Genomic DNA, 24234 nt, shown 5'->3' with positions numbered 1-24234 from the left:
ACTATCACCATCACCATGTTTGACTTTTGGTGTAATGTTCTTAAGGTGGAATGTGGGGATAACTTTACGCCAGATGCAATGAGATTCATGTCTTCCACAAAATTCCACTTTTGACTCAATATACCAAAGAATATTATCACAAAAGTCTTGGGGGGGTCAACTAGATGTTGAGGCAATTGAGGCCTGCAGTTCTTTAGATGTTTATCTGGGTTCTTTTATGTACTTCTGGGTGAGTCGTTGCTGCGCTCTTAGTGAAATTTTGGTGGAACGGACACTTTTGGGAAGGTTCTCCACTGTTCTAAGTTTTCTCCATTTGTAGATAATGGCTCTCACTCTGGTTCGCTGGAGTCCCAGAGCCCTAGCAATGGCTTGGTAACCCTTTCTAGACTGGTAGTTTTCAGTTACGTAGTTTCGCTTCTGTATTTACATCTCTTTTTAGAAGGTGGCATCATGTGCTGCTTTTTAAGGCCCCATGCCCACTTCAGTTTTTTTCCTTCAGGGTGCTATCCGTTTTTGTCACTGATAGCACCCTGAACCCATTCATTTCAATGGCCCCATGCACACTTCAGTTATTTAAACGGATCCGTTGTTCCGTTCCGTGCAAAGTAGAGCATGACCTACTTTGCTCAGTGATTCAGCGACCGTTTGGCCCATAGAAGTCAATGGGTCCGTCAAAAACATGGATGGCACACGGAAGACTTCCGTGTGCCGTCCGTTTTTGACGGATCCATTGCCATAGCAACGGCTTGGTGGGCCAAAGTTCACAGACATGTGACAAGTTCAAATGAAGTTTACATCCGTTTTTTAAACGGAAGCCAAACGGAAGCACAACGTCCGTGTAAAACGGAAACACGGAACGGAAACGGAGTGCACGCGGAAACAAAAATGGACACACGGATCCGTCAAAAACGGCCGATAAAACGGTGATGGAAGTGTGCATGAGGCCTCAGACCTTCTAGCCTGCTTTACATTGCTAGACAGGTTCTATTTAAGTGATGTTTGGATTCAACATCACTGGCAGTAATCATGCCTGGGTGTGGCTAGTGAAATTGAAGCCAATTGTCAAATGAATTTGGTAAACTGGTTGCTTTAGTAGCTAAGGGGGCAATTAATTTTTTACATAGGGTCAGGAGCAAGGCCACTACTGGTCACAGGGCCATTTTAACACTTTGGTGGGTCTAGTGCAAAAGTTGTTTGATTTCCTCCCGCTCTGAACAGAGTGGAGCATTGAGGGTTAATATTGTCTTTGTTCCCAGTGATCGGGCTGCATTGAGGGCTGTGAGTACTGTGCTGTAGTGTCATGTACTTATCATGTGATCTCCCACTCTGCCGCGTTCCTGCTTCTATATCCGCTCTCCCTCCTCGACTCCCAGCCAATCCGCTCAGCTGGCCTGGCACAGATATGCAGTGTCAGTGCTGGCCTCAGAACAAGCCCATGATGACGAACCGCTCCTCCTACCTCCTTGCCTGGGTGCTTGGGTACTCAGTCACGACCACCAGAAACACAATAATGTGATCAGTGGAGCTGCAGCTAGCTGCTAACTACTTACCAGAACAACAGAAGGGATAATGGCCAGATCGTCAAAGAAGAAAGAAAGGAAGACAGACAACCACTGAAGGAAAAGGACGCAAATGTCCCGCCCCCAAACTACCCTTACAACTTTTCCACTGTGTCTGAGTCCCGAGAACGGAAACACAGTTTTAAATGATGTCGCTGCCAGGGTCCCAACGCAGGTGCAGCTTCTGCATTGAAGTTAAAGCATCCCTGACTGCACAGTGGGAGAATAGAGGAGACGGAGTTGGAATTTTAGCTTACCTAATTTACAGCCCTGAGCTCTTGGACCAGGCGGTCTGTCTTCTGGTTATTTTAAAAAGTTTTTAACTATATCCGCTCATGTATCAGTATGGTGTATGAATACATTTTGAGAGGGGGCCAAATTAGAAGGGTTTTCCCGTCTTGGACATGTATGGCATATTTACAGATATGCAATAAATGTCCGATAAATGCGGGTCCCACCGCTAGGACCCGCACCTATCTCTAGATTGGGGCCCCTTAAACCCTGTTGTCACAACTGTGGGATATGTGGACCCACTGGGCCGCACCGCCGCAGCGAAGTAGCTGCTGGTCAAACAAGAGGGGCAGACAATTAACGTGGCAGACACTTGACTTGGCAGACACTTGACATGGCAGGCACTTGACGTGGCAGACACTTGACACAGAAATAGCATAGTCATTGGGGCCATGAGCCGGCGCAGATAGTGAACTCTACTCCGACACTATACTTCACACTGGAGCTGAAACACAATTACGGGATACGAGATACAGGAAACAAGATACGGGAAAACAGGATGCAGGATACAGCTAAGGAACTATGTGCAGAACAAACATGGGAAGACACAACAATGCTCATGCAAGAAGGAAGAGGGCGGATACATTTTTATAGACCAGGGTGCGTCTGGGTTTGGTTGGGTAAAATTTTGCACTGTAGAGGAGAGCTGCAGCCGCTTGTGCCAATGTCTCTAGGGAGGGAGACGCCGGCAAGCTCCGAGAATCCTGCGGTGGCTGCTGTCAACAACCTCAGGCATAACAGTACCCCCTCCTTACGCCCCTTCTTCTTAGGTCCAGAGCATAGGAGGAACTTCTTGATGAGAGTTGGGGCATTTACATTCTCTTCAGGCTCCCAAGACCCCTCCTACCCTCTTGTAGTCCAGGATCTCCTTTACCTCAAAGATGTAAGAAGAACCGCTGGGAACAATTGCAGAACCAGAAGACTTGCTGTAATGGTTCAAGACCACAGGCTTTAGGAGGAACACATGGAACTAGTTGGGAATTTTGTGTGTAGGAGGCAGCCGAAGCTTATAGGACAAAGGGTTAATTTGTTGTAAAACCTCGAAGGGATCGAGGAACCTGGGAGCGAATTTGTGGGAAGGGATATTTAGACTAATGTTTCTAGAAGAAAGCCAGACCTTGACTTTTCTGAGGAAATTTTCTTTTCTTAACGACATATCTTTTCATGTGATCAACTGCCTGAAGATTTGCGGACTTGGTTTGCTGCCAGATGTGAAGAAAACTCCCGAAGGAAGAATTGGCTGCAGGCACTTGAGACATAGCTGGCACAGGAAGAGGAACTCATGGATGCTGACTGTATACAATGAAGGACGGGAATGAAGCAGTAGACTCACTTGTATGGTTATTGTATAATAATTCGGCCCAAGGCAGAAGCTGTACCCAATTGTTGTGTTGAACTTAAACAAAATGTCGAAGATAATTTTCTAGAATTTGGTTGATCCTTTCCACTTGACCGTTAGGCTGGATTCACACGAGCACATTACGTCCGTAATGGACGGAACGTATTTCGGCCGCAAGTCCCGGACCGAACACACTGCAGGAAGCCGGGCTACTAGCATCATAGTTATGTACGATGCTAGGAGTCCTTGCCTCGCTGCAGGACAACTGTCCCGTACTGTAATCATGTTTTCAGTACGGGACAGTAGTTCCACGGAGAGGCAGGGACTCCTAGAGTTGTACATAACTGATGCTAGGAGCCCGGCTCCCTGCAGTGTGTTCAGTCCGGGTCTTGCGGCCGAAATCCGTTCCGTCCTTTACGGACATAACATGCTCGTGTGAATGCAGCCTTAGACTGTGGGTGATAAGCAGAAGAACAGTCCAGTTTCACATCTAAACGTCTACATAGGGCTCTCCAGAACTTGTACGTGAACTGTACACCTCGGTCAGACACAATATGGAGGGGTAGACCGTGCAGACGATAGATGTGCTGAATGAACAAGCTTGCCAGACGAAGAGCTATAGGAAGGCCAGTTAACCCTTTAATGACCAGCCTATTTTAAACCTTAATGACCAAGCTATTTTTTACGTTTTTCCATCATCGCATTTCAAGAGCTATAACTTTTTTATTTTTGCGTCAACATAACTGTATAAGGGCTTGTTTTGTGCAGGACAAGTTTTATTTTTTAATAGCACCATTTTGTGGTATATATAATTTATTGATTAACATTTATTAAATGTTTTTTGGGGGGGGGAATAGAAAAAAACTGACATTTCGCCACTCTTTTTTTGCATCCCAAATCGACGCCGTTTACCATGTGGTATAAAAAACACAATAACTTTATTCATCGGGTTGTTACGATTTCAGTGTATTACTGCCTGTCCATTTAAAACGGACAGGCATCTGCTAGGCCATGCCTCTGCCCCTGATCTGTAGAGGGTTTACAGCAACAATCCTAGAAGGATCAATAATTTGTTGAGGTCTTTCTTCAGAGTCGACATTCTCAAATGACTGGGACAGGGCATCAGCCTTAAAGTTTTTGAATAGCAACCATCTGGCTTGATGGGGATTCAGTCACTGTGCAGACTGCGAATATGTACGATTTTTGTGATCTGTAAAGATGTTGATGGGATGAGCAGCCCCTCCAGCAGATGTCTCCACTCTTCCAAAGCCAACTTGACAGTGAGTAATTCTCGGTCTCCAATGAAGTAGTTGCGCCCAGCAGGAGAGAAGAGTTTGGAGAAAAATTCACATGATACTGCCTTAACCTTGGAATTTTCTTGAAACAGGAGGGCTCCAGCAACAATGGAAGAGGTATCAACCTCCAAGGAAAACTGTTGAGTCACCTCAGGATGATGAAGAACATAGGCGGAAGTGAAGGCGCTCTTGAGGCTGGAGAATGCCAAATCTGCCTCAGGGGTCCAGTCCTTAGCGTTCACTCCCTTCTTGGTAAGAGCTCAGATGGGAGCAGTAAGGGATGAGAAATTTGGGTTGAACTGACGATCTTAGCGAATCCAAGAAATCTCTATATAGCTCGGAGACCTAGGGGACGCTGCCACTCCAAGACGTACTTCACCTTTTCCGGATCTATTTGAAGACCACGATCATAGCCCGGGAAGGGCAAAGATTTGGCGTACATGCCTCCGATGCGTCGTCAGATCAGGTGAGTAGATCAAGAGGTCGTCCAGATAAACCACCACACAGACATACAGAAGATCACGGAAGATGTCATTCCCAAATTCTTGAAACACTGCTGGAGCATTACACAGTCCAAAGGGCATCACGAGATACTCGTAGTGATCGTCTCGGCTGTTAAATACAGTTTCCCATTCGTCACCCTTGCAGATACGGATCAGGTTATAGGCCCCGCGTAGATCAAGTTTAGTGAAAACTTTGGCTCTGTGAATCCTGTCGAAGAGCTCAGAGATAAGCATCAAGGGGTACTTGTTTTTATGACCGTGATTTGGTTTAACCCATGGTAATCTATGCATGGTGGGTGTGATCGATCCTTTTTCTCCACAAAGAAGAATCCGGCTCCAAATGGTGAAGTCGATTTCTTAATGAACCCCCTCTCCAGGTTTTCCTTGACATACTCCGACATGGCCTGGGTTTCAGGCAAAGAGAGAGGATTGACCTGTCCACGAGGGAGTGAGATTTTGGGGAGCAACTCAATAAGGCAATTGTATGAATAATGAGGAGGAAGGACCTCTGCCTCCTTCTTGCTAAAGACATCCGCATAGCTAGAATACTGTGGAGGCAGTCCAGAGAGTGAGAGAGGCAGGGGAGAAATAGCAGGATGAACCTGAGGCAGGCAGTGGTGAAGACATTGGGACCCCCATTGGAAGATCTCTCCAGAATTCCAATCAAGGAATGGAGCGTGCTGGCGAAGCCATGACAATCCTAGCAGGGTGGGGTCAATAGCTTTGGCTAGGACATAAAAAGCTATTAATTCTGAATGGATTATCTGTATTCTTAGAGGTTTGGTGATAGACATGAAAGGGTACAGCAGAGATTGTCCATCTACAGAAGCGACCGCCAGAGGTTTCTACAAAGGAACTGTGGCCAAGTAGAGACAGTCTACTAATTCCTGCTGGATAAAGTTTGCAGCCGCTCCAGAATCCAAATAAACAGGAACAGAGTGCGATCCTTCAATGGTGAAGATTGACACAGGAATAGAAAGGCTGGGAGAGAATTTAGTAGTCGGCATCGATTTCACCTAGAAGTGTCTCTCCAATCAAGCATAGGTGCTGAAGTTTTTCGGCTTTTGAGGGCATTGGCGCATCAAATGTCCCTTGTGACCACAGTACAGACATAACCCAGTCGAACGTCTGCGCTACCGTTCCTGGTCAGACAGTCGGAGTCTGTCTACTTGCATTGGCTCCTCCGGAGGTGCAACAGGACAGGGCAGTAGAGGCCGTTGAAATTTGGGTGCCAGTCAACAAGACCTCTTCTCCCGGCAAACTTCTAGAATGCGCTCTTGGATCCTCATATCGATCCAGGTTGCCAGGTGTATTAAGGCATCCAAGGTAGATGGAAGCTCTCGAGCTGCCAATTCATCTTTTATATGAGAGGCAAATCCCTGCCAGAAAGTTGCCACTAAGGCCTCGTTATGCCAAGCTAGCTTTGCTGCCAGCATATGGAAGTGGATAGCGTACTCCTCTATGTTACGTCTATGGCCGGGGGTCGTCGTTCTGACTTACCCCTTGACGATCCCGGCCATGGATGTCTCTCTTCTCGGCGTTCGCTCCCTCCAGGGAGACGCCGGCACTCTCTTCCAGGTCCTCGGACTGTGTCCCGCAGGGCGCGCGCACGTAATTTGAAGTGGATCGAACACTGGTTGTTGAAGACTCTACAGGTCTTAGGATCCCTGTCGTAGCGAGGAGGTAGAGGCAATAAAATTACAGACCTAGGAAAGGCAGGAGAGATAGCAGGTGGTGGAGTAACAGATGCAGCCAGAGGAGGCCCAGAGGGAAGATCCAAACGGGTAATTATGGAGTTTACATCCTGTAGGAGCTGATCCTGACATGCCTGGAGGTCACGCATGTCCGCTTGCATCATCTGGACTGTTGTTTTGGGATAACCATCGGGATCCATGGCCTGAGCGTACTGTCACGACTGTGAGGTATGTGATCTCACTGGGCCGCACCCCCGTAGCAGAGTAGAACCTGTTCAAACAATACACCGAGCACAGATGGTGTACTCGACTCCGACACTGTACTTCACACTGGAACGGAAACACAATTACTGGATATAGGATACAGGAAACCGGACACAGGAAAACAGGATACAGCCAAGGAACCATTTGCAGAAAAACATGGGAAGACACAACAACGCTCAGGCAAGGAGGAAGAGGGCAGAGAGCTTTTTATAGTCCAGGGTGCGTCTGGGATTGGTTAGGAACAATTTTACTGGTGTAACGGAAGCAGAGGAAAGCTCCCACCGCGTGTGCTGGCGTCTCTGGGGAGGGAGACGCCAGCAAGCTTCGAAAGTCCTGCGGTCGCGGCTGCCAGTGAGTAGGACATAACACCTGCTCTATTTTGCTCAGCTCTCGCTGTTTCCCGGGAACTTCCTGCTTAGGTGGTCAGGAGTTTTGGAAGCAGCCGAACTTACTGTCAAATTTACACTGAGAGGCAGCATACTAGGCCCTGCCTCTGGCAGGTCCTAATAGGCTCTAGTACATACCTGACCTGGAGGCCATTGAAAGGCCACCGGTTGCTTAACCCCCAGATGGGCTAGAAAACTTTTAGATGTCGCGGTTGCTATTGACTGTGGTATATATGGGGTCAATCGGTCGGGACCAAAGCTGGGTCTGATCCCGGCAGAAGTATAGCTGACACCCGCATCTGATGGCACCAGCTCAGCTTTTGAGTTTGCGCCATCAGCTTTGTGTAACTCTACTACGAAATGCGGAAGCCCCTTGTTGACCAAGACATACAGTTACATCAAATGTTGGAAAAGGTTTTAAAAGTTATTACCACTAAAGCGATACGTCAGATTTGAAATATGAGGCTTCTTTATTAAAGCCAAAACTGGCTACGGTGGCAAGGGGTTAAAAAAGAACAGAGGTTTGAGCCTCACCAGACATTTTTCAAAAGTGTCTAGAAAAGGGGGCATGGCTAAGTGGGAAGGGACGTAACTTAAAATTTGTTGTCATGCGCTAAAATTGCGCCAACATTTTGCTGCAAAAATGGCATAAAGTAAGCCAACGAAGACGTTATATAGGGAAGAGAAAAGTGTCCTACAAGATGCGCCAAATTTATTATACAGCGTGCGCCACTGTGCCAAATTTGGCACATCTGAAAGGAGGTTTTACACTGGACGATTATCGGGCAGACGAGCGTTCATAGAACGCTCATTGCCGATAATTGCACTGCACGATCAGCAGATGAATGAGCAAATGCTTGATCATCTGCTGGTCGCATTGTTTTAAAAAAGTTAAATATTATTTGTTGTCGGCAGCACATCTGCCGACATTATAATAAAGTATGGGGACGAGCAATCGGAATAACGACCGCTTGTCCCCATCCATGGCTCTGTGTGACCGGAGCAAACGAGTGCCGATCAATGATGTCTTGTTGATTTGCGCTCGCTGCACCGGCCGCTTATGGGCCAGTGTAAAAGGGTCTTTAGTTTACGTTGTCTTTATATGAGACAGCATTAATAAATCTGTCCCATTGTCTGCGGGGAAAGTGTACCTTGCAAGAAATTGGAAGAATAATGACCTAAAGATAACAAGATAGGATTTATATGATCATGTGTGGAGAGAAAAAAGACATGTTAAGTTTAGATCATAGATCAAAGTATGAGGAAGTTTGGGATCCGTGGATTAGTTACTGCCATAACTTATCCTTGAGAAGGATGGTACATTTCTAAGACTTTATAAGTAAAGAGAGGAGAGGGGGATTTGAGGGATCTAAAGAAATTATAAATATGCCTTTTTTTGTTGTTGTTTTGTTTGCTGTTTTTGTTGGGTATGTTAAGTTGCATTATGACTATTGTATGAGTCTAAGTATCTGGCTGCATAAGAAGCAGCAATATGTATATTTTGGAAAGCAAAATAAAATTAATTATAAAGAGTTGAAACTAACATTTTCAGATATACAGTACTTATTGTTTCATTGACTTTTGGCACAATGGACAGGAGAGACTACAATTTTACTTACTATGTTCCTTTGGCTCATGTCAGATAACATGGTGACATTTATAGAAACATCTTGAAATATCTTTCAACTGTTCAGCTATAGGATGGAACAGATGGAACAGATATATAGAAGCTGGGATATATAGAAATCCTCCATACTGTTAAAAATTAGCTTTCAAAATCTGCCCTTCTTAAGGCCCCATTCACATCGCGTTTGTGCTATCTCCTGAGCGTATACATTTTTAAACACTAAAAAAGTATTGAAACGTATAGCTCGGCGTATACGTAGACTACACCGTGTTCCAAATTATTATGCACATTGGATTTAAGTGTCATAAACATTTACTTATTTGTTTTTCAATGAAACTCATGGATGGTATTGTGTCTTAGGGCTCTTTGGATCATTGTAATCAATCTCAGACACCTGTGATAATTAGTTTTCCAGGTGTGCCCAATCATAGGAAAACTACTTAAGAAGGACGTTCCACATTATTAAGCAGGCCACAGGTTTCAAGCAATATGGGAAAGAAAAAGGATCTCTCTGCTGCCGAAAAGCGTGAAATAGTGCAATACCTTGGACAAGGTATGAAAATATTAGATATTTCAAGAAAACGTAAGCGTGATCATCGTACTGTGAAAAGATTTGTGGCTGATTCAGAGCACAGATGGGTTTGTTCAGATAAAGGCATAATTAGGAAGGTTTCTGCCAGACAAATTAATAGGATTAGGAGAGCAGCTGCTAAAATGTCATTGCAAAGCAGCAAACAGGTATTTGAAGCCGCTGGTGCCTCTGGAGTCCCTTCGAACCTAAATGTGTAGGATCCTCCAGAGGTTTGCAAGTGTGCATAAAGCTATTATTCGGCCACCCCTAAACAATGCTCACAAGCAGAAACGGTTGCAGTGGGCTCAGAAATACATGAAGACAAACCGTGTTGTTTACTGATGAGTGCTGTGCAACCCTGGATGGTCCAGATGGATGGAGTAGTGGATGGTTGGTGAATGGCCACCATGTCCCAACAAGGCTGCAACGTCAGCAAGGAAGTGGCGGAGTCATGTTTTGGGCTGGAATCATGGGGAGAGAGCTGGTAGGCCCCTTTAGGGTCCCTGACGGTGTGAAAATGACCTCTGCAAAGTACGTAGAGTTTATGACTGACCACTTTCTTCCGTGGTACAAAAAGAAGAACCGTGCCTTCCGTAGCAAAATTATCTTCATGCATGACAATGCACCATCTCATGCTGCAAAGAATACCTCTGTGTCATTGGCTGCTATGGGCATAAAAGGAGAGAAACTCATGGTGTGGCCCCCATGTTCCCCTGACCTCAACCCTATTGAGAACCTTTGGAGCATCCTCAAGCAAAATATCTATGAGGGTGGGAGGCAGTTCACATCAAAACAGAAGCTCTGGGAGGCTATTCTGACATCCTGCAAAGATATTCAAGCAGAAACTGTCCAAATACTCAAAAATTCAATGGATGCAAGAATTGTGAAGGTGAAATCAAAGAAGGGGTCCTATGTTAACATGTAGCTTGGCCTGTTAAGTTTTTTTTTTATTGAAAGAGCTTTTGATTTCTGTAAATATGACCTCCTGATGCTGCAAATTCAACAAATTACCATTATAGTTCTCTTTACAACCTTTTAAATGTTTTGATCTCTGTTGTGCATAATAATTTGAAACAGTGCATTTTGAGTTTTTTACTTCTAAAAAAAAAAATCTGTTATCATTAGAAGATTTGTTCAATAAAATTTGCATTATACTCCAGCGGTTGATGGCTTGAAGATTATACTGATTGTCATTTGCATCGACTATTTAGGAAAATCAGCGAAAAATAACATTTGCATAATAATTTGGAATGCAGTGTATAATGTAAAATAGCATCCGTTTGGTCTATGTTTGTCATGGTTTACGTTGTGATACTGTTTTTTGAAAGTACTGTAAAGTGTAGTCTGCTATTCTGTACTTCAAAAAAAGGTATACGTGACGTAACGTTTTTTTTAGCATTGATCTCAATGAACGACGTGTGCAAACGTAATGCTATACGTTTGTATCAGTTTACATACAGTAAATCTATCAGGGATTTTTTTCTATCATTGTCCACTCTATAAAAAAAAACAAAAAGGTATTCTTTTTTTAGGTAAAAAATGGACAGAAACGTATACCGACGTATGAGTATACGCTAAACGTACATGCCATGAAAAACACAGATGTAAACAGAAAATGGTACACGTTTGTATACGTTTTCAATGGTCCACGTTTTTATTTAAAAAAACTTATACGCTCTGCAGATAGCACAAATGCGATGTGAATGGGGCCTAATACAGAAATTATTGTGGAAGCAAATAAACAAGGTCCTGTTACTAGAAGTGAACAATAAATGAATCCATAGATGCTCTCTTGAACAAAGCATCGCATTTTATTTTTCATCATTGTCAACTTACCTTACAGTTTGGCCAAGACCTCCCAGAAGTAAGCACACTTGACTTGGAGTTACTTATATCTGACCTTCCTCCATTACCGGAAATTGAAACATTGCCTGAACCACGTAAGAGGCATAGACCTGGAGAATCGGATACAGGGAAACGTACAAAAGACACAAAGGATAGCAAAACAGTTACACCCAAAGAAGTGAAGATAGACAGAGAAACCATAAGTGGTGCAGAAGCTGAAGGAGAAAGACATTTGGATGAAATAGCAATTGCAGCTGTCAGTATAATAAAAGAACTTCAGAACAAGGAAAAAGAAATAGAGCGTCTGATAGCAGGGAAACGCCAAACTGAGCTGCAGCGAGAATCTGAAAGAGAGAGGGATAGGAAGGAAGAAATAGAAAGAGAGAAAAGGTACCAACAAGAAGTTGAGAGAGAAATGGAACGCCTGCGACGAGCTATAAGAGATTTCAAACGCTTCCAAAGTACAGGGGCTACAGAAGACCTCTTACTGGAGAAACAAACGCAGATAAAACGCCTAAAGAAATTTCAAGAAGAAAAGCAACGCCAATGGGAGGTTGAAAAAATAGAACAGCAGCGGAAGGAGGAAGAAAGAGAAAGAGAGCACTTAAAAGAACAAGAGCAAGTGAGGCAGAGGCTCAGAGAAGCTGAACAAGAGATTGAAAGGCTAAAAAAAGCTGTGGAGGAAAAACAGCTAGACGAGAAAGGCATGGAACCAGAGAAAAAGATCAGAAAAATAGAAGGTATGTATGGAAATCATATGGAAATCAAAAGAATAATGTTGTTAACATCCATCTTTAACCCCTTACCGCACCAGGACGCACCGGTACGTCCTGTATTGCAGTGCTTTAAGGCAGCGGGACGTACCGGTGAGTCCTGGCTAAAAACTGTCACCCTGTCAAAGGACAAGGTGACAGAACTGTGCCGTCAACTGTTTATGACAGTTGATCGGCACAGTAAGACCGCAGGGGACCAATCACCCTGCCGGCAAAAGCTGTAATTGGTCAGTCAAAGCCGACTGACCAATCACAGCTCCATGACGTGGTGTATGTGATGACGCTGGCTCAGAAGCTGAGCCAGCGCTATCACCGCCGGTTATCAGCTGTCCGACACCGCTCTGCAACGGCCAGGACCGGAGCTAGGCCGATTAACTCCTTAGATGCATCGATCAACGCGATTGATGCATCGAAGTGTCTTGTAGTCTGTCGGCAACCACGATGGTTGCCACGGGCGCGGGTGTCAGCTACGGCCGCGGGGAGCCGAAGCCTAATAGGCCTGTTGTCAGTGAATAGCTGACAGCTCTAATACACTGCACTATGTAGGTAATGCATGTATTAGAATAGCGATCAGGGCTTCATGCCTTCAAGTTCCCTAGTGGGACACAAAAAAAAGTTAAAACAAGTTAATCAAAATGTTGTAAAAAAGTTAAAAAAAATAAGTCATGTTAAAAAAACACTATAACAGCCTTTTTTGCTATAATAAGTCTTTTATTAGAGGAAAAAACATAAAAAAAAGTACACATATGTGGTATCCCCACATCCGTAACGACTCAAACTATAAAAATATCATGCTATTTTACCCGTACGGTGAACACCGTAAAAAAATAAAATAAAAAACTATTCCAGAATCGCTGTTTGTTAGTCACTACCCCTCACAAAACAGAATAAAAAAAGGGATCTAAAAGTTGCATGTACCCCAAAATTATACCATTAAAAACTGCAGCCCGTCCTGCAAAAAACAAGCCCTCCCACAGCTTTTTTGACGGAAAAATAAAAAAGTTATGGCTCTCAGAATATGGTGACACAAAAAATAAATTATTTGAAACAAAAGTGATTTTATCGTGCAGCCGTTGCAAAGCATAAGAGAAACTATATACATATGGTATCGCCGTAATCGTACCGACCCGCAGAATAAAGTAAAATTGTCATTCACAGCGCATGGCGAACGCCGTAAAAAAAACAAAAAAAAACATCAGAATTGCAGGTTTTTGGTCACCTTGCTTGCCAAAAAACTGAAATACAAAGTGATCAAAAAATCGCATGTACCCCAAAATGGTACCAATGAAATCTACAGATTGTCCCGCAACAAATAAGTCTTCACCCAGCTTCGGTGGAGAAAAAATAAAGAAGTTCTGGCTCTCAGAATATGGCGATGCAAAATGTGCAGAGTGTCCAAAAGCAGATAAGATATGGCACCATTTATCAGTGGGACACTGGCCACATATCTATGAAATATTATTTATTTACCCAATTATTATACCCTCTTATTATACCCTGATGTACTCCGCACAGCTTACATATGCCCCCACATCATAAACTGAAATACCAGCAAACCCCAAACAAAACCACCACTAAGCAAAATCTGCGCTCCAAAAGCCAAATGGCGCTCCCTCCCTTCTGAGCCCTGCAGAGTGCCCAAGCAGCAGTTTACGTCCACATATATGGCATCGCCACACCCGGGAGAACCCGCTTAACAGTTTGAGATATTTGTCCTCAGTGGCACGAACTGGGCACAAAATATTGTGCACTAATATGGCACATACCTGTGGAAATTTGCAATTTTCACTTTGCACCATCCACTGAGCATTAATTTCTAATAGAAAAAAAAAATCTGTGTGGTCAAAATGCTCACTACACCCCTTAATAAAATGCCTTCAGGGGTGCAGTTTCCAAAATGGGGGTCACTACTTGGGGGTTTGTTTTACTATTTGACCCCAGAGCCCTGCCATTGTGGGCTAATGCTGCGAAAATCACCAAAATAGGTCTCACATGCGCCTTTCACTCCTAAGCCCTGTCATATGTCCAGGCAAATGATAAATGCCTTGAGGGGTGTAGTTTACAAAATAGGGTCACTTCTCATGGTTTTACACTCTACTCTGGTACCTAAGGGAGCTCTGCAAATGCGACATGGCGCCCATACACCAGTCCAGCAAAATCTGTGCTCTAAAAGCCACATGGCACTCCTTCCATTTTGAGCTCTGCCATGTGCCCAAACAGCAGTTTATGGCCACACATGGGGTATTGCGTACTCAGGAGAAATTGGGTAACAAATTATGTGTTGTTTTTTCTCCTATTACCCCTTGTGGAAAAACAAAAATTGGGGGCAAAACTACATATTTTTGGGGAAAAAAAAAATTTTTCATTTTCACTGCCTCATTCTAATACAATCTATGAAACACCTGTGGGATCAAAATGCTCAGTACACCCCTAGATGATTACCCTGAGGGGTATAGTTTCCAAAATGGAGTCACTTCTCAGGGGTTTCTACTGTACGGGTACCTCAGGGACTCTGCAAATGCGACATGGCGTCCAAAAAACAATCAATCAAAATCTACATGCCAAGTAGCACTCCTGCCATTCTGAGCCCTGCGGTGTATCCAAGCAGCAGTTTATGACCACATATGGGGTATTGCCGTACTCGGGAGAAATTGCTTTACAATTGTTGGGGCGCTTTTTCTCATTTATTCCTTGTGAAAATGAAAAAAATTCAACATTTTAGTGAAAAGAATGTAGATTTTCCTTTTCACTGCATAATTCCAATAATTGAGCAAAAAAACTGTGGGGTCAAAATGCTTACTATACCGCTAGATAAATTCCGCTTCGTCCTTTCTAACTTCCGCCATGTTTCCAAACAGCAGTTTATTACCACATATGGGGTATTGCTTTGCTCAGAAGAGTTTGCTTAACAAATATTGGGGTGTTTTTTTCTCCTTTATTTATTGTAAAAATGAAAAAATCTGAGCTAAAACTACAATTTATTAGAAAAAAATTTGATTTTCAATTTCACGGCATAATTCCCATAAATTCAGCAAAAACCGTGTAGGGTCAAAATTCTAACTATACCCCTAGAAGAATTCCTTGAGGGGTGTAGTTTCCAAAATGGGGTCACTTTTGGGGAGTTTCCACTGTTATGGTCCCTCCAGGGCTTTGCAAACACGACATGGCACCGAAAACCATTCCAGCAAAATCTGCGATCCAAAATCCAAATGGCCCTCGTTCCCTTCTGAGCGCTGCCGGTGGGTCCAAACAGCAGTTTATTACCACATATGGGGTATTGCCGTAATCGGGAGACATTGCTTTACAAATGTTGGGGTGCTTTTTCTCCTTTATTCCTTGTAAAAACTAAAACATCGTATGTTTTTTCAGAAAAAAAGTAGATTTTCATTTTGACAGACCAGTTCCAATAAATTTAGCAAAAAACCTGTGGGCTAAAAATGCTAACTATACCTCTTGAAAAATTCCTTGAGGGGTGTAGTTTCCAAAATGGGGTCACTTTTGGGGGGTTTCCACTGTTTTGGTACCACAAGACCTCTTCAAACCTGACATGGTTCCTAAAATATATTCTAATAAAATAGAGGCCCCAAAATCCACCAGGTGCTCCTTTGCTTCTGAGGCCGGTGTTTCAGTCCATTACCACACTAAGGCCACATGTGGGATATTTCTAAAAACTGCAGAATCCGGGCATTAAATATTGAGTTGCGTTTCTCTCGTAAAACCTTCTGTGTTACAGAAAAAAACTGTATTACAAATTAATTTCGTAAAAAAAAATTAACAATTCGTAAATTTCACCTCTACTTTGCTTTATTTCCTGTGAAATGCCTAAAGGGTTAAAATAATTTCTGAATGCTGTTTTGAATACTTTGAGGTGTGCCGTTTTTAAAATGGGGTGATTTATGGGGACTTTCTTTATGGGGACTTTCTAATATATAAGGCCCTCAAAGCCACTTCAGAACTGAACTGGTCCCTGAAAAAATACCCTTTTGAAATTTTCTTGAAAATGCGAGAAATTGCAGCTATAGTTCTAAGCCTTGTAACGTCCTAGAAAAATAAATGACGTTCAAAAAACGATGCAAACATAAAGTAGACATATAGGAAATGTTAACTAGTAAATATTTTGTGTGGTATTACGATCTGTTTTACAAGCAGATACATTACAATTTAGAAAAATGCAGATTTTTGCAAATTTTCTCTAAATTTTGGTGTTTTTTTACAAATAAATATTGAATTTAACGACCAAATTTTTTCAGTATCACAAAGTACAACATGTCACAAGAAAACAATATCAGAATCGCTTGGATAGGCAAAAGCATTCTGGAGTTATTACCACATAAAGTAACACGTCAGATTTGCAAAAATCGGCTGTGTCCACAAGGCCAAAACAGGCTTAGACACTAAGGGGTTAAAACCTTTTTTGACAGTATATGAAAAGTAATTCCCCATAAAATCAAACATTTATCTGTGAGTTTACATCTTTGAGTTATCCTTTTCTGTCAAATTGGTTCAACTATTTTTTAGATATATCTGTCTCTGGGAAAGCTTAGTGACAACACCTATGGCTGTCATACCACCTCCCTTAGGAATTGTCACATAGTTTTCCTTGATTCCAGGAAGGCAAATCTGTCTACTTATACAGCTTCAATACATACCCAGAGATTTTTCTTTCAGGAGTCTGGGGAAACTTTTTTAACTTGTGCGTGGGAAGGAGCTTAAATGGCAGTCAGGTTGGTTGCCACAGAATTTTTCCAGAAAGAGATAAAACTAAAAAAGGTGATGCCCTTGTGATAAAAGACATCTTAAACCACATTTCAGGTTTCTTTTGGATTGACCGACTATCACATGTGTATGGTGAACTACAGACTGTCCCGACGGCAGATATCAGGGAAAGAGTTATCGGTCCTGTTGGACTTAACATGCTTGATCCTTTGTTCCTGCGTGAGTGTGGCAGGGGCCTATTCCCGTCTAACCTTAGAAATAACCATGCATGTTCGTTTATGGTGAAGTCAGGAGACATTCAGCCGACAACGAAGTCAAATGTATGGCCAGCTTAAAGGGAACCTGTCACCAGCATTTCACCTATTAAACCAGCAATACCTGGTGGATTTGGGTGAAAAATCATTTTCGTGTATCCTATAATTATCTTCTAAGTAGGCTCAGTATTCAGATTTTTAGTGTTCCCGCCGTATGCTAATGCGCATAAGAGTCATATCTTCATTCGAAAAGAGTCATATCTTCATTCCTCAAGCCTTTCAGAGTTAACCCTGCCTCCTTACTTTTGATTGACAGCTCATTGCCTCCCCCCAGCACACACGAAATCCCGGCTTGCGCATCATTGTCCTGTTCGGGTGTGTGCGCAAAACGGGACACCATAGTAGCGCATGCGCAGTAACTAGATTTCAGGGAAGAGTGTCAGACTATACATGACGGGCCAGTTTTTGGTGGTGGGTGGGCAAAAGAAGAGGAACGAACGAGACTGCCGGATTATACCATAAAAGATGGAAAATGTTTTCAGACCGTCATTTACGGTCCGTGGAGGAGTTTAGGAGAGGGGGAATGAACTTTTGACAGCAGCGAGGGGTGAGTAGAGTTCAATAGGTGAAATGCTGGTGACAGGTTCCCTTTAAGGCTGGATTCGCACGAGCATGTTCGGTCCGTAATGGACGGAACGTATTTCGGCCGCAAGTTCCGGACCGAACACACTGAAGGGAGCCGGGCTCCTAGCATCATAGTTATGTACGATGCTAGAAGTCCCTGCCTCGCTGCGAGACAACTGTTCGGTACTGTAATCATGTTTTCAGTACGGGACAGTAGTTTCACGGAGAGGCAGGGACTCCTAGCATCGTACATAACTATGATGCTAGCAGCCCGGCTCCCTGCAGTGTGTTCGGTCCGGGACTTGCGGCCGAAATACGTTCCGTCCTTTACGGACCGAACATGCTCGTGTGAATCCAGCCTAAAGGGAATGCCCATCCTTGAATACTATTTTGTATACTTTTTAAAGAAATTCAAAATTCTATGCTGTTTAAAGCGGTATTCCAGCCTACAGCATTTTTCACCTATCATTTGGACAGGTGATAAATGCTAGATCGTGGGGATCCGACCGCTGGGACCTCTACAAATCGCCAGAACGGAGGACCCCATTCAGGGCCGGCATCAGTACCCGGCGAACCAGGGCAAGTGCCAGGGCCCACTGCTCTTGTAGTTGCCCACTCAGCCACCAGGTGCTCTACGCCGCCCGCCTGCTTAAATTTACTATAAACACCTGTGTTGCGCGGCGGCAGATTGGCCCTGCCGGAGTATCCTTCAGTGGGCCAAGCCGCCAAACTGCATTGGTAAGCTTAGCTTACTAATGCAGAGCGGAGGCCACGCCGCTTGCATCCACAATAATGGCATGGCTGTGCAGATGACGTAATCATTTCACGCTGATGTGATTACGCCATCTGCGTGACTGCGCCGCACCGCTTTGTTATTGTGGATGCGAGTGGCGCCAAGTACCAGTAAGAAGACAGTAACGGGACCGTTCAGCTCATCGTGGGAACGTATTAGGTGAGGTTTTTTATATTATTTTTATTGGTGCAAAGGAACCAAACTGCGGGCACAAACTTGTGACTTAAAATTTTTACATGGGGGCACAAACTGGGGGCTTAACTTTTATATGGTGGCAGGGCAGAAACTAGGGGCCTGCCTTTTATATAGGGGCAGAAATTGGGGACTAACTTTTATATGGGGGCACAAACTGGGGGACTACTTTTTTTATAGGGAGGCACCAACTGGGGGATTTAATTTTATATGGGGGCACAAACTGAGGACCTAACTTTAATATGGGGGCACAAACTAGAGGACTAACGTCTATATGGGGCCACAAACTAGGGGCCTAACTTTAATATGTGGGCCCAAACTGTGGGCCCAACTTTAATATGGGGGCACAAACTAGCAGACTAACTTCTATATGGGGACACAAACTGGGGGCCTAACTTCTATATGTTTTGCTATAGTGTTTTTTAAAGATTACGTCTTTACAATGTTTCCGTATAAAATGTTTTCATATTCGGTGTCTAGTTTCTACTTTTATACTGCCGCCGCCGCTAGAGTTGCACCGCAAAGGGGCCAACTAAGGCTCTGTCATCCAAGGGCCCACATGAAACTGGAGCCGGCTCTGACACCATTCCCCCACTTCCCTCAGCCACAAAACGGCGGCTAGGAGGAGTTTGAATGGAGTGGAGTCATGCGCAGTACCGCTCCATTTAAAATCTATGAGGCTGAAAGGGGAATGGGATCCCCCTTTCTTGCCATCAGTGGGTGTGAAAAATGCTGTGGGCTGCAATACCTCTTTCAGTTTTCAATATCTCTTTATAGCAGTTGGAGCTCCAAATCAAATTCATAGACAAAACAAAGTTCTGACCACAATAAAGATATATTAAACTAACCTCCGGTTTACAGGAAAAATGTCACTATACATGCAGAATGTATAGTTAAGATACCAGGCACCACCCAGTTGTTGGTGTAGCAGAACTGGTGAGCCAGTCTTGGCAGATTTGATTACATGCTGCACAGGCCTTTCTGTGATTTTGTAATATAACTGACTCCTTTTGTGCTTATTACAATGTTTTACTGGGTTCAGAAGACAAATTATAAAATAAATCATGGTAATGTTTTGATAATTTTGGCATGGACTTTATTCAAAATCAAGGCCCAGGCATCACCACATTCTACCTGGTAAAGCTGAAGTAGAAAAAGATTGAGAAGCTGTAATATCTACTTTTTAACCTGATATACTTTGTAATATTTTCAGGCCTAGGTAATCATCCAGATATTTACCGATATTTTTGTGATGTTCTTGGAATATAATTACATAAGTTGTCTCTATTGTCAGAGCGTGTAGAGGAAAAACGCAAGAGTGAAACAGAAGGCTCACCAGTCAGATCTTCCCCTAAGTCAGGGTAACTATGCTCTATATACTATACAATATTAAGTATCACATGTACTGTATATACCCTTATATTTATTATATATCGTGCTGCAAGGATTTTAAAGGGATACTCCCGGATTTTTATATTGGCCTTGTAACGACGGGGGTAGGGAAACGAACAAGTGAGCCCTAATCTACCCGCCACTCTGTCCCTGCCTACTTGCAACGACCCGCCCTAGGCGACGGGGTACAACTGGGCGGCGGTCCTTACGCTCAGTAAGTGCACGAGACAAACATACAAGGGAACACAAAGCAAAGGGAAAGGGGCAGTTGCCCACGGAAACACCGTAAGCAACCAGAGTGGTGAACGAGCCAAGTCAAACCAGGAGAGCACGAGGTACCAAACGCAGAGCAGGAGAGTAGTCAGTAAGCCAGGGTCAGTATGGAGCAGGATCAAATAGTTAGGAGCTGTAGCTGGGCCAGGAAACCACATGAAAAGAATCACAAGCAAAGGAGGAACAGGAAAGGCAGGTATAAATAGACAGAGGGCGGGAGCTAGCTCCGTCTGGCCAGGCTGCGATAGGCTCTCCCACTCCTAAGCCTGCCATCCTGAGTGGTGGACGATGGAGTCAGTCTCAGAGACGTAGATTCAGGTGCAGACTGATTACCTATGTGAGTTAACCCTGAAGCTGTGCCTGGCAGATCCTTTACAGGCCTATCCTTAGGATAGGTCATCAATATCAGATAGGTGGGGTCCGACTCCCACTACTCCCGCCGATCAGTGGCCTATTCACAGCTGCGTCAACACGACTATGCCTGTTTTGACGCATCATGGCCAAAATATATTAGACTGAAGTTTTAGATAGGTATGTCAACTGATACCTGCCCAGTAAACTTATCCAGATCCAAATCCATGTTATAGCGATATATCGGAGAGAAGTAAGAGACACAGAGATACTGCTTTGTATACCCAAAAATCCTTCTCTGAGTTTATTGCCAAAATCTCATTACAATAATATCTTTCAAAAAGGTGAATAGGCTTGAGGTTAAACAATCACAGGCAAGAAAGGCATGTTATGGAAAATTACTGCAAGACAAGATTTCGTCTTAACAACCTTACTCCATGGTCTTTCTCCAAGGACTACACGTACATTCTCCTAGCAGACCCAGATAAAGAAAGAGAAAAACATGTAATTTGTTCAGACAATCCCAACATGAAAGGAATGCTGGAGCCCTGACCGGAGGTAATAGGAGGAGGCCACATGACCAGGGTGATAGGAAGGGGGAAGGTTAGGGGGCGGAGCCTAAACTGGGTTTAGACAGAGCGCGCAGGCAGTCTGGCGCCATTAGCAGAACACACGTAGGAGCAGTTTGTGTTCCCATGCGGTATAGATCCAAGATGGCGGATGGCAGTGCTGTGTTTGGGAGGCAGCGGTTTCTCGCTAGTGAATGGGGCACAGAGTGGCTGCTGGAGCAGCTGTCCAGACTGGTCAGTACCCCAGCCAGACCTTCCACTGTGGTTCCCCCTGTAGTTGAGGGAGGGGCCCATGTGGGAGGCAGAATTTGAGATGGAGGGGTAGCCGACCCCCCACAGGCTGGGCTTTGGTGTTCCAGCAGGGCCCGCCCACCTGCCCAACTTAGCCCAGAGGCTACTCCTCGAGTCCGGCGCAGAATTGGCAGCCCCTCTAAGGACCCTGCGGGCCGAAGGTCCTTGGTCCTGCACTGTGGGCCGCAGGTCTCGGTCTGACAGGAATCCCGCTTTCCGGCCGGACACTGCGGAGACTGGGAGGCCGTACTCCCTGCCTCGGGGTCGCCCCCGACTCCAGTTGCCAGGATCTTGACTCCGCAGTAGGTCGGCCTGGCGTTGCTCCGGTTGGGCGGCACACCTATGAATGAGCAGATGGGCCATTGGGGCCGAGAAGACCGCGCTCCGTTGTGGCGCTTGAGGTCGGCAGTGGGTGGCACCCTACTGGCCCTAGACGAATGAGGAGACAGGAGTCATTCCCCCAGTCAGCAGGGTATGGCCGAAGACCTTCGGGGGGTTGCAGAGGGTGCGGCTCCGGCCCAGCCTGGTGAGTCTTTGCCTTTTTCCGAGGTTTTTAGATTCCAAGGGGTGGGGGTGGCTTGGGTTAGAGGGGTTGCAGGAATCAGGTTCTGTGGGGACAGGGTCGCTGGTGGTTTGGGAGGTGTGCGAATTGTTGGGGAGTGTGCGGTAGCTATTAGCCCGTTATTATGGGGGTAGGGTGTTGGATTCCAGCATGGGTTAGCCCACCTTTGGTTGTCCCTTCGGCAAGTGGTGGTTTAGCAGTCGGTGGGTCATCAGCGCGGGCTGCGGGTGTGGCAGTGTCGATGCAGATGGATAAGGACGGGGAGGTGGATAGGGTTCGTTTAGATGATAAAGCAAAAGACGAGGTTTACATGTGCTTTCAAGACCTGCTCGGTGCCCATCTAAAGCAGGAGGTGCGTGATAAGATATGGAAGGATGAATAGGTGGAAATTTTCTCCCTCCTCCCACTTGAAAATTATTATTTAGAAGTAAGCGTTTGCAGAGCAAAAAGGAGGAGGAGCAGAAGCGCAGGTGCTGATTAATTCCGCAGACCTTCCAGAACTGGCTTCAGGCGTTTGCTATATTAGCGAGCGTCATTGGGGAAAAAGTGGCGAAAAATAGTTCGGTGCTCTTCTGCTATATGGACGCAATAGGAGAAGCCCACAGGGTATATGGCCGTCTGACTTGGCTCCGATACAACGAGCAATTCATACAACGGAAAGCGGTTCGTCCCAGCATCACATGGGACCAGAAGGATATTGGGCTGTAGCTCCGTGTTATGACTCCTGTGCGTTTTGGCAAGTCATTTCCTGGGGGTGCCGGCCATTCCAGTCAGGGGGGGTCACAGTCTGGTGGCAAGCCAGGTTTCTGTTGGCAATTCAACGAAGGCCAATGCAAATTTGGAGCAGGTTGTAAGTTTAACCCCTTCCCGCCGCAGCCCTTTTTCAGATTTTCATTTTCGTTTTTTCCTCCCCACATTCCAAAAGCCATAACGTCTTTATTTTTCCGTCGATATAGTACTATGAGGGCTTCATTTTTGCGGGACACGTTGTAGTTTTTCGTAGCACCATTTATTTTGCCATATAATGTACTAGGAAACGGGAAAAAAATTATTTGTGGGATAGAAAATGAAAAAAACAGCGATTTCTCCATGATTTTTTGCGCCGTTTTTATGGAATTTACTGTGCAATTAAAACAACTTGTTAACTTTATTCTGTGGGTCAATACGATTACTGTGATACCAAATATATATTGTTTTTTCTATATTTTACTACTTTTACAAGTAAAAACCTAAGTGTAAAAAAGAAAATTTATTTTGTGTCGCCAAATTCCGAGAGCCACAACTTTTTATTTTTCCGTCGATTAAGTGGCATGAGGGCTTATTTTTTGCGGGATAAGCTGTAGATTTTAATAATACCATTTTGGTGTAAATGCAATGGTTTGATCACTTTTTATTTCATTTTTTTTGTGGGCGATTAGGTGACCAAAAATAGAGATTCTGGCGTTTACAATTTTTTTTATTTTTACGGCGTTCACCGTGCGGGTTAAATAATTATATATTGTAAGTTCAGACTTTTACGGACGCGGCGATACCAATTATGTTTATTTATTTATTTTTTTACTATGCTCTAGGGGGGAAATGGGAAAAGGGTTTTTTTTTTAACTTTTAATTTTTCTTTTTTTTTTTACACAACAAAACAACTTTATTTAACTCATTTTTACCTTTTTTATTAGTCCCCCTAGGGGACTTCAACCAGCGATCGTTTTCGCTTGCACGATATACCGCAATACTAGTGTATTGCAGTGAATCGTGATTCTGACAGGCAACTATTAAGCCCTGCCGGAGGCCCCCAGGCAGCCGTAGCAATCATCGCCCCCCCTCGATTGCGGGGGGCGCGATGAGCTGTTAGAGTGGGTCACCCCCCTCTTTCTAACGATTTAAATGCTGCGGTCTCTGTTGACCGCGGTATTTAACGTGTTAAACTAGCGGGATCGTGCTCGAGCGCGATGCCGCTAGTTATTCTGAGGAGTCGGCTGTAACAAACAGCCGACACCGGCATCGTATGAAGCGGGTTCACTCCGTGAGCCCGCTCCATACTTCCCCTACCCGACTTTGGCGTATGGATACGTC

At 44.4% G+C, this 24234-nt stretch overlaps 1 protein-coding gene across 1 annotated transcript in view; it reads left to right on the top strand.

The window, feature by feature from the left end:
- REC8 (REC8 meiotic recombination protein) overlaps window positions 1-24234 on the top strand; it is a 241705-nt gene that overhangs the window by 123128 nt on the left and 94343 nt on the right. Inside the window, exons 8-9 of the mRNA XM_075828870.1 lie at window positions 11373-12114; window positions 20021-20087. Coding sequence (XP_075684985.1) covers window positions 11373-12114; window positions 20021-20087 — 809 coding nt within the window. The remainder of the gene's footprint in view (window positions 1-11372; window positions 12115-20020; window positions 20088-24234) is intronic.

The sequence above is a fragment of the Rhinoderma darwinii genome, chromosome 1 (genome assembly GCF_050947455.1).
Source record: "Rhinoderma darwinii isolate aRhiDar2 chromosome 1, aRhiDar2.hap1, whole genome shotgun sequence".
NCBI lineage: Eukaryota > Metazoa > Chordata > Amphibia > Anura > Rhinodermatidae > Rhinoderma > Rhinoderma darwinii.
Note: the sequence above shows the minus strand (reverse complement) of the source record. Positions and strands in the feature narration are given on the sequence as shown.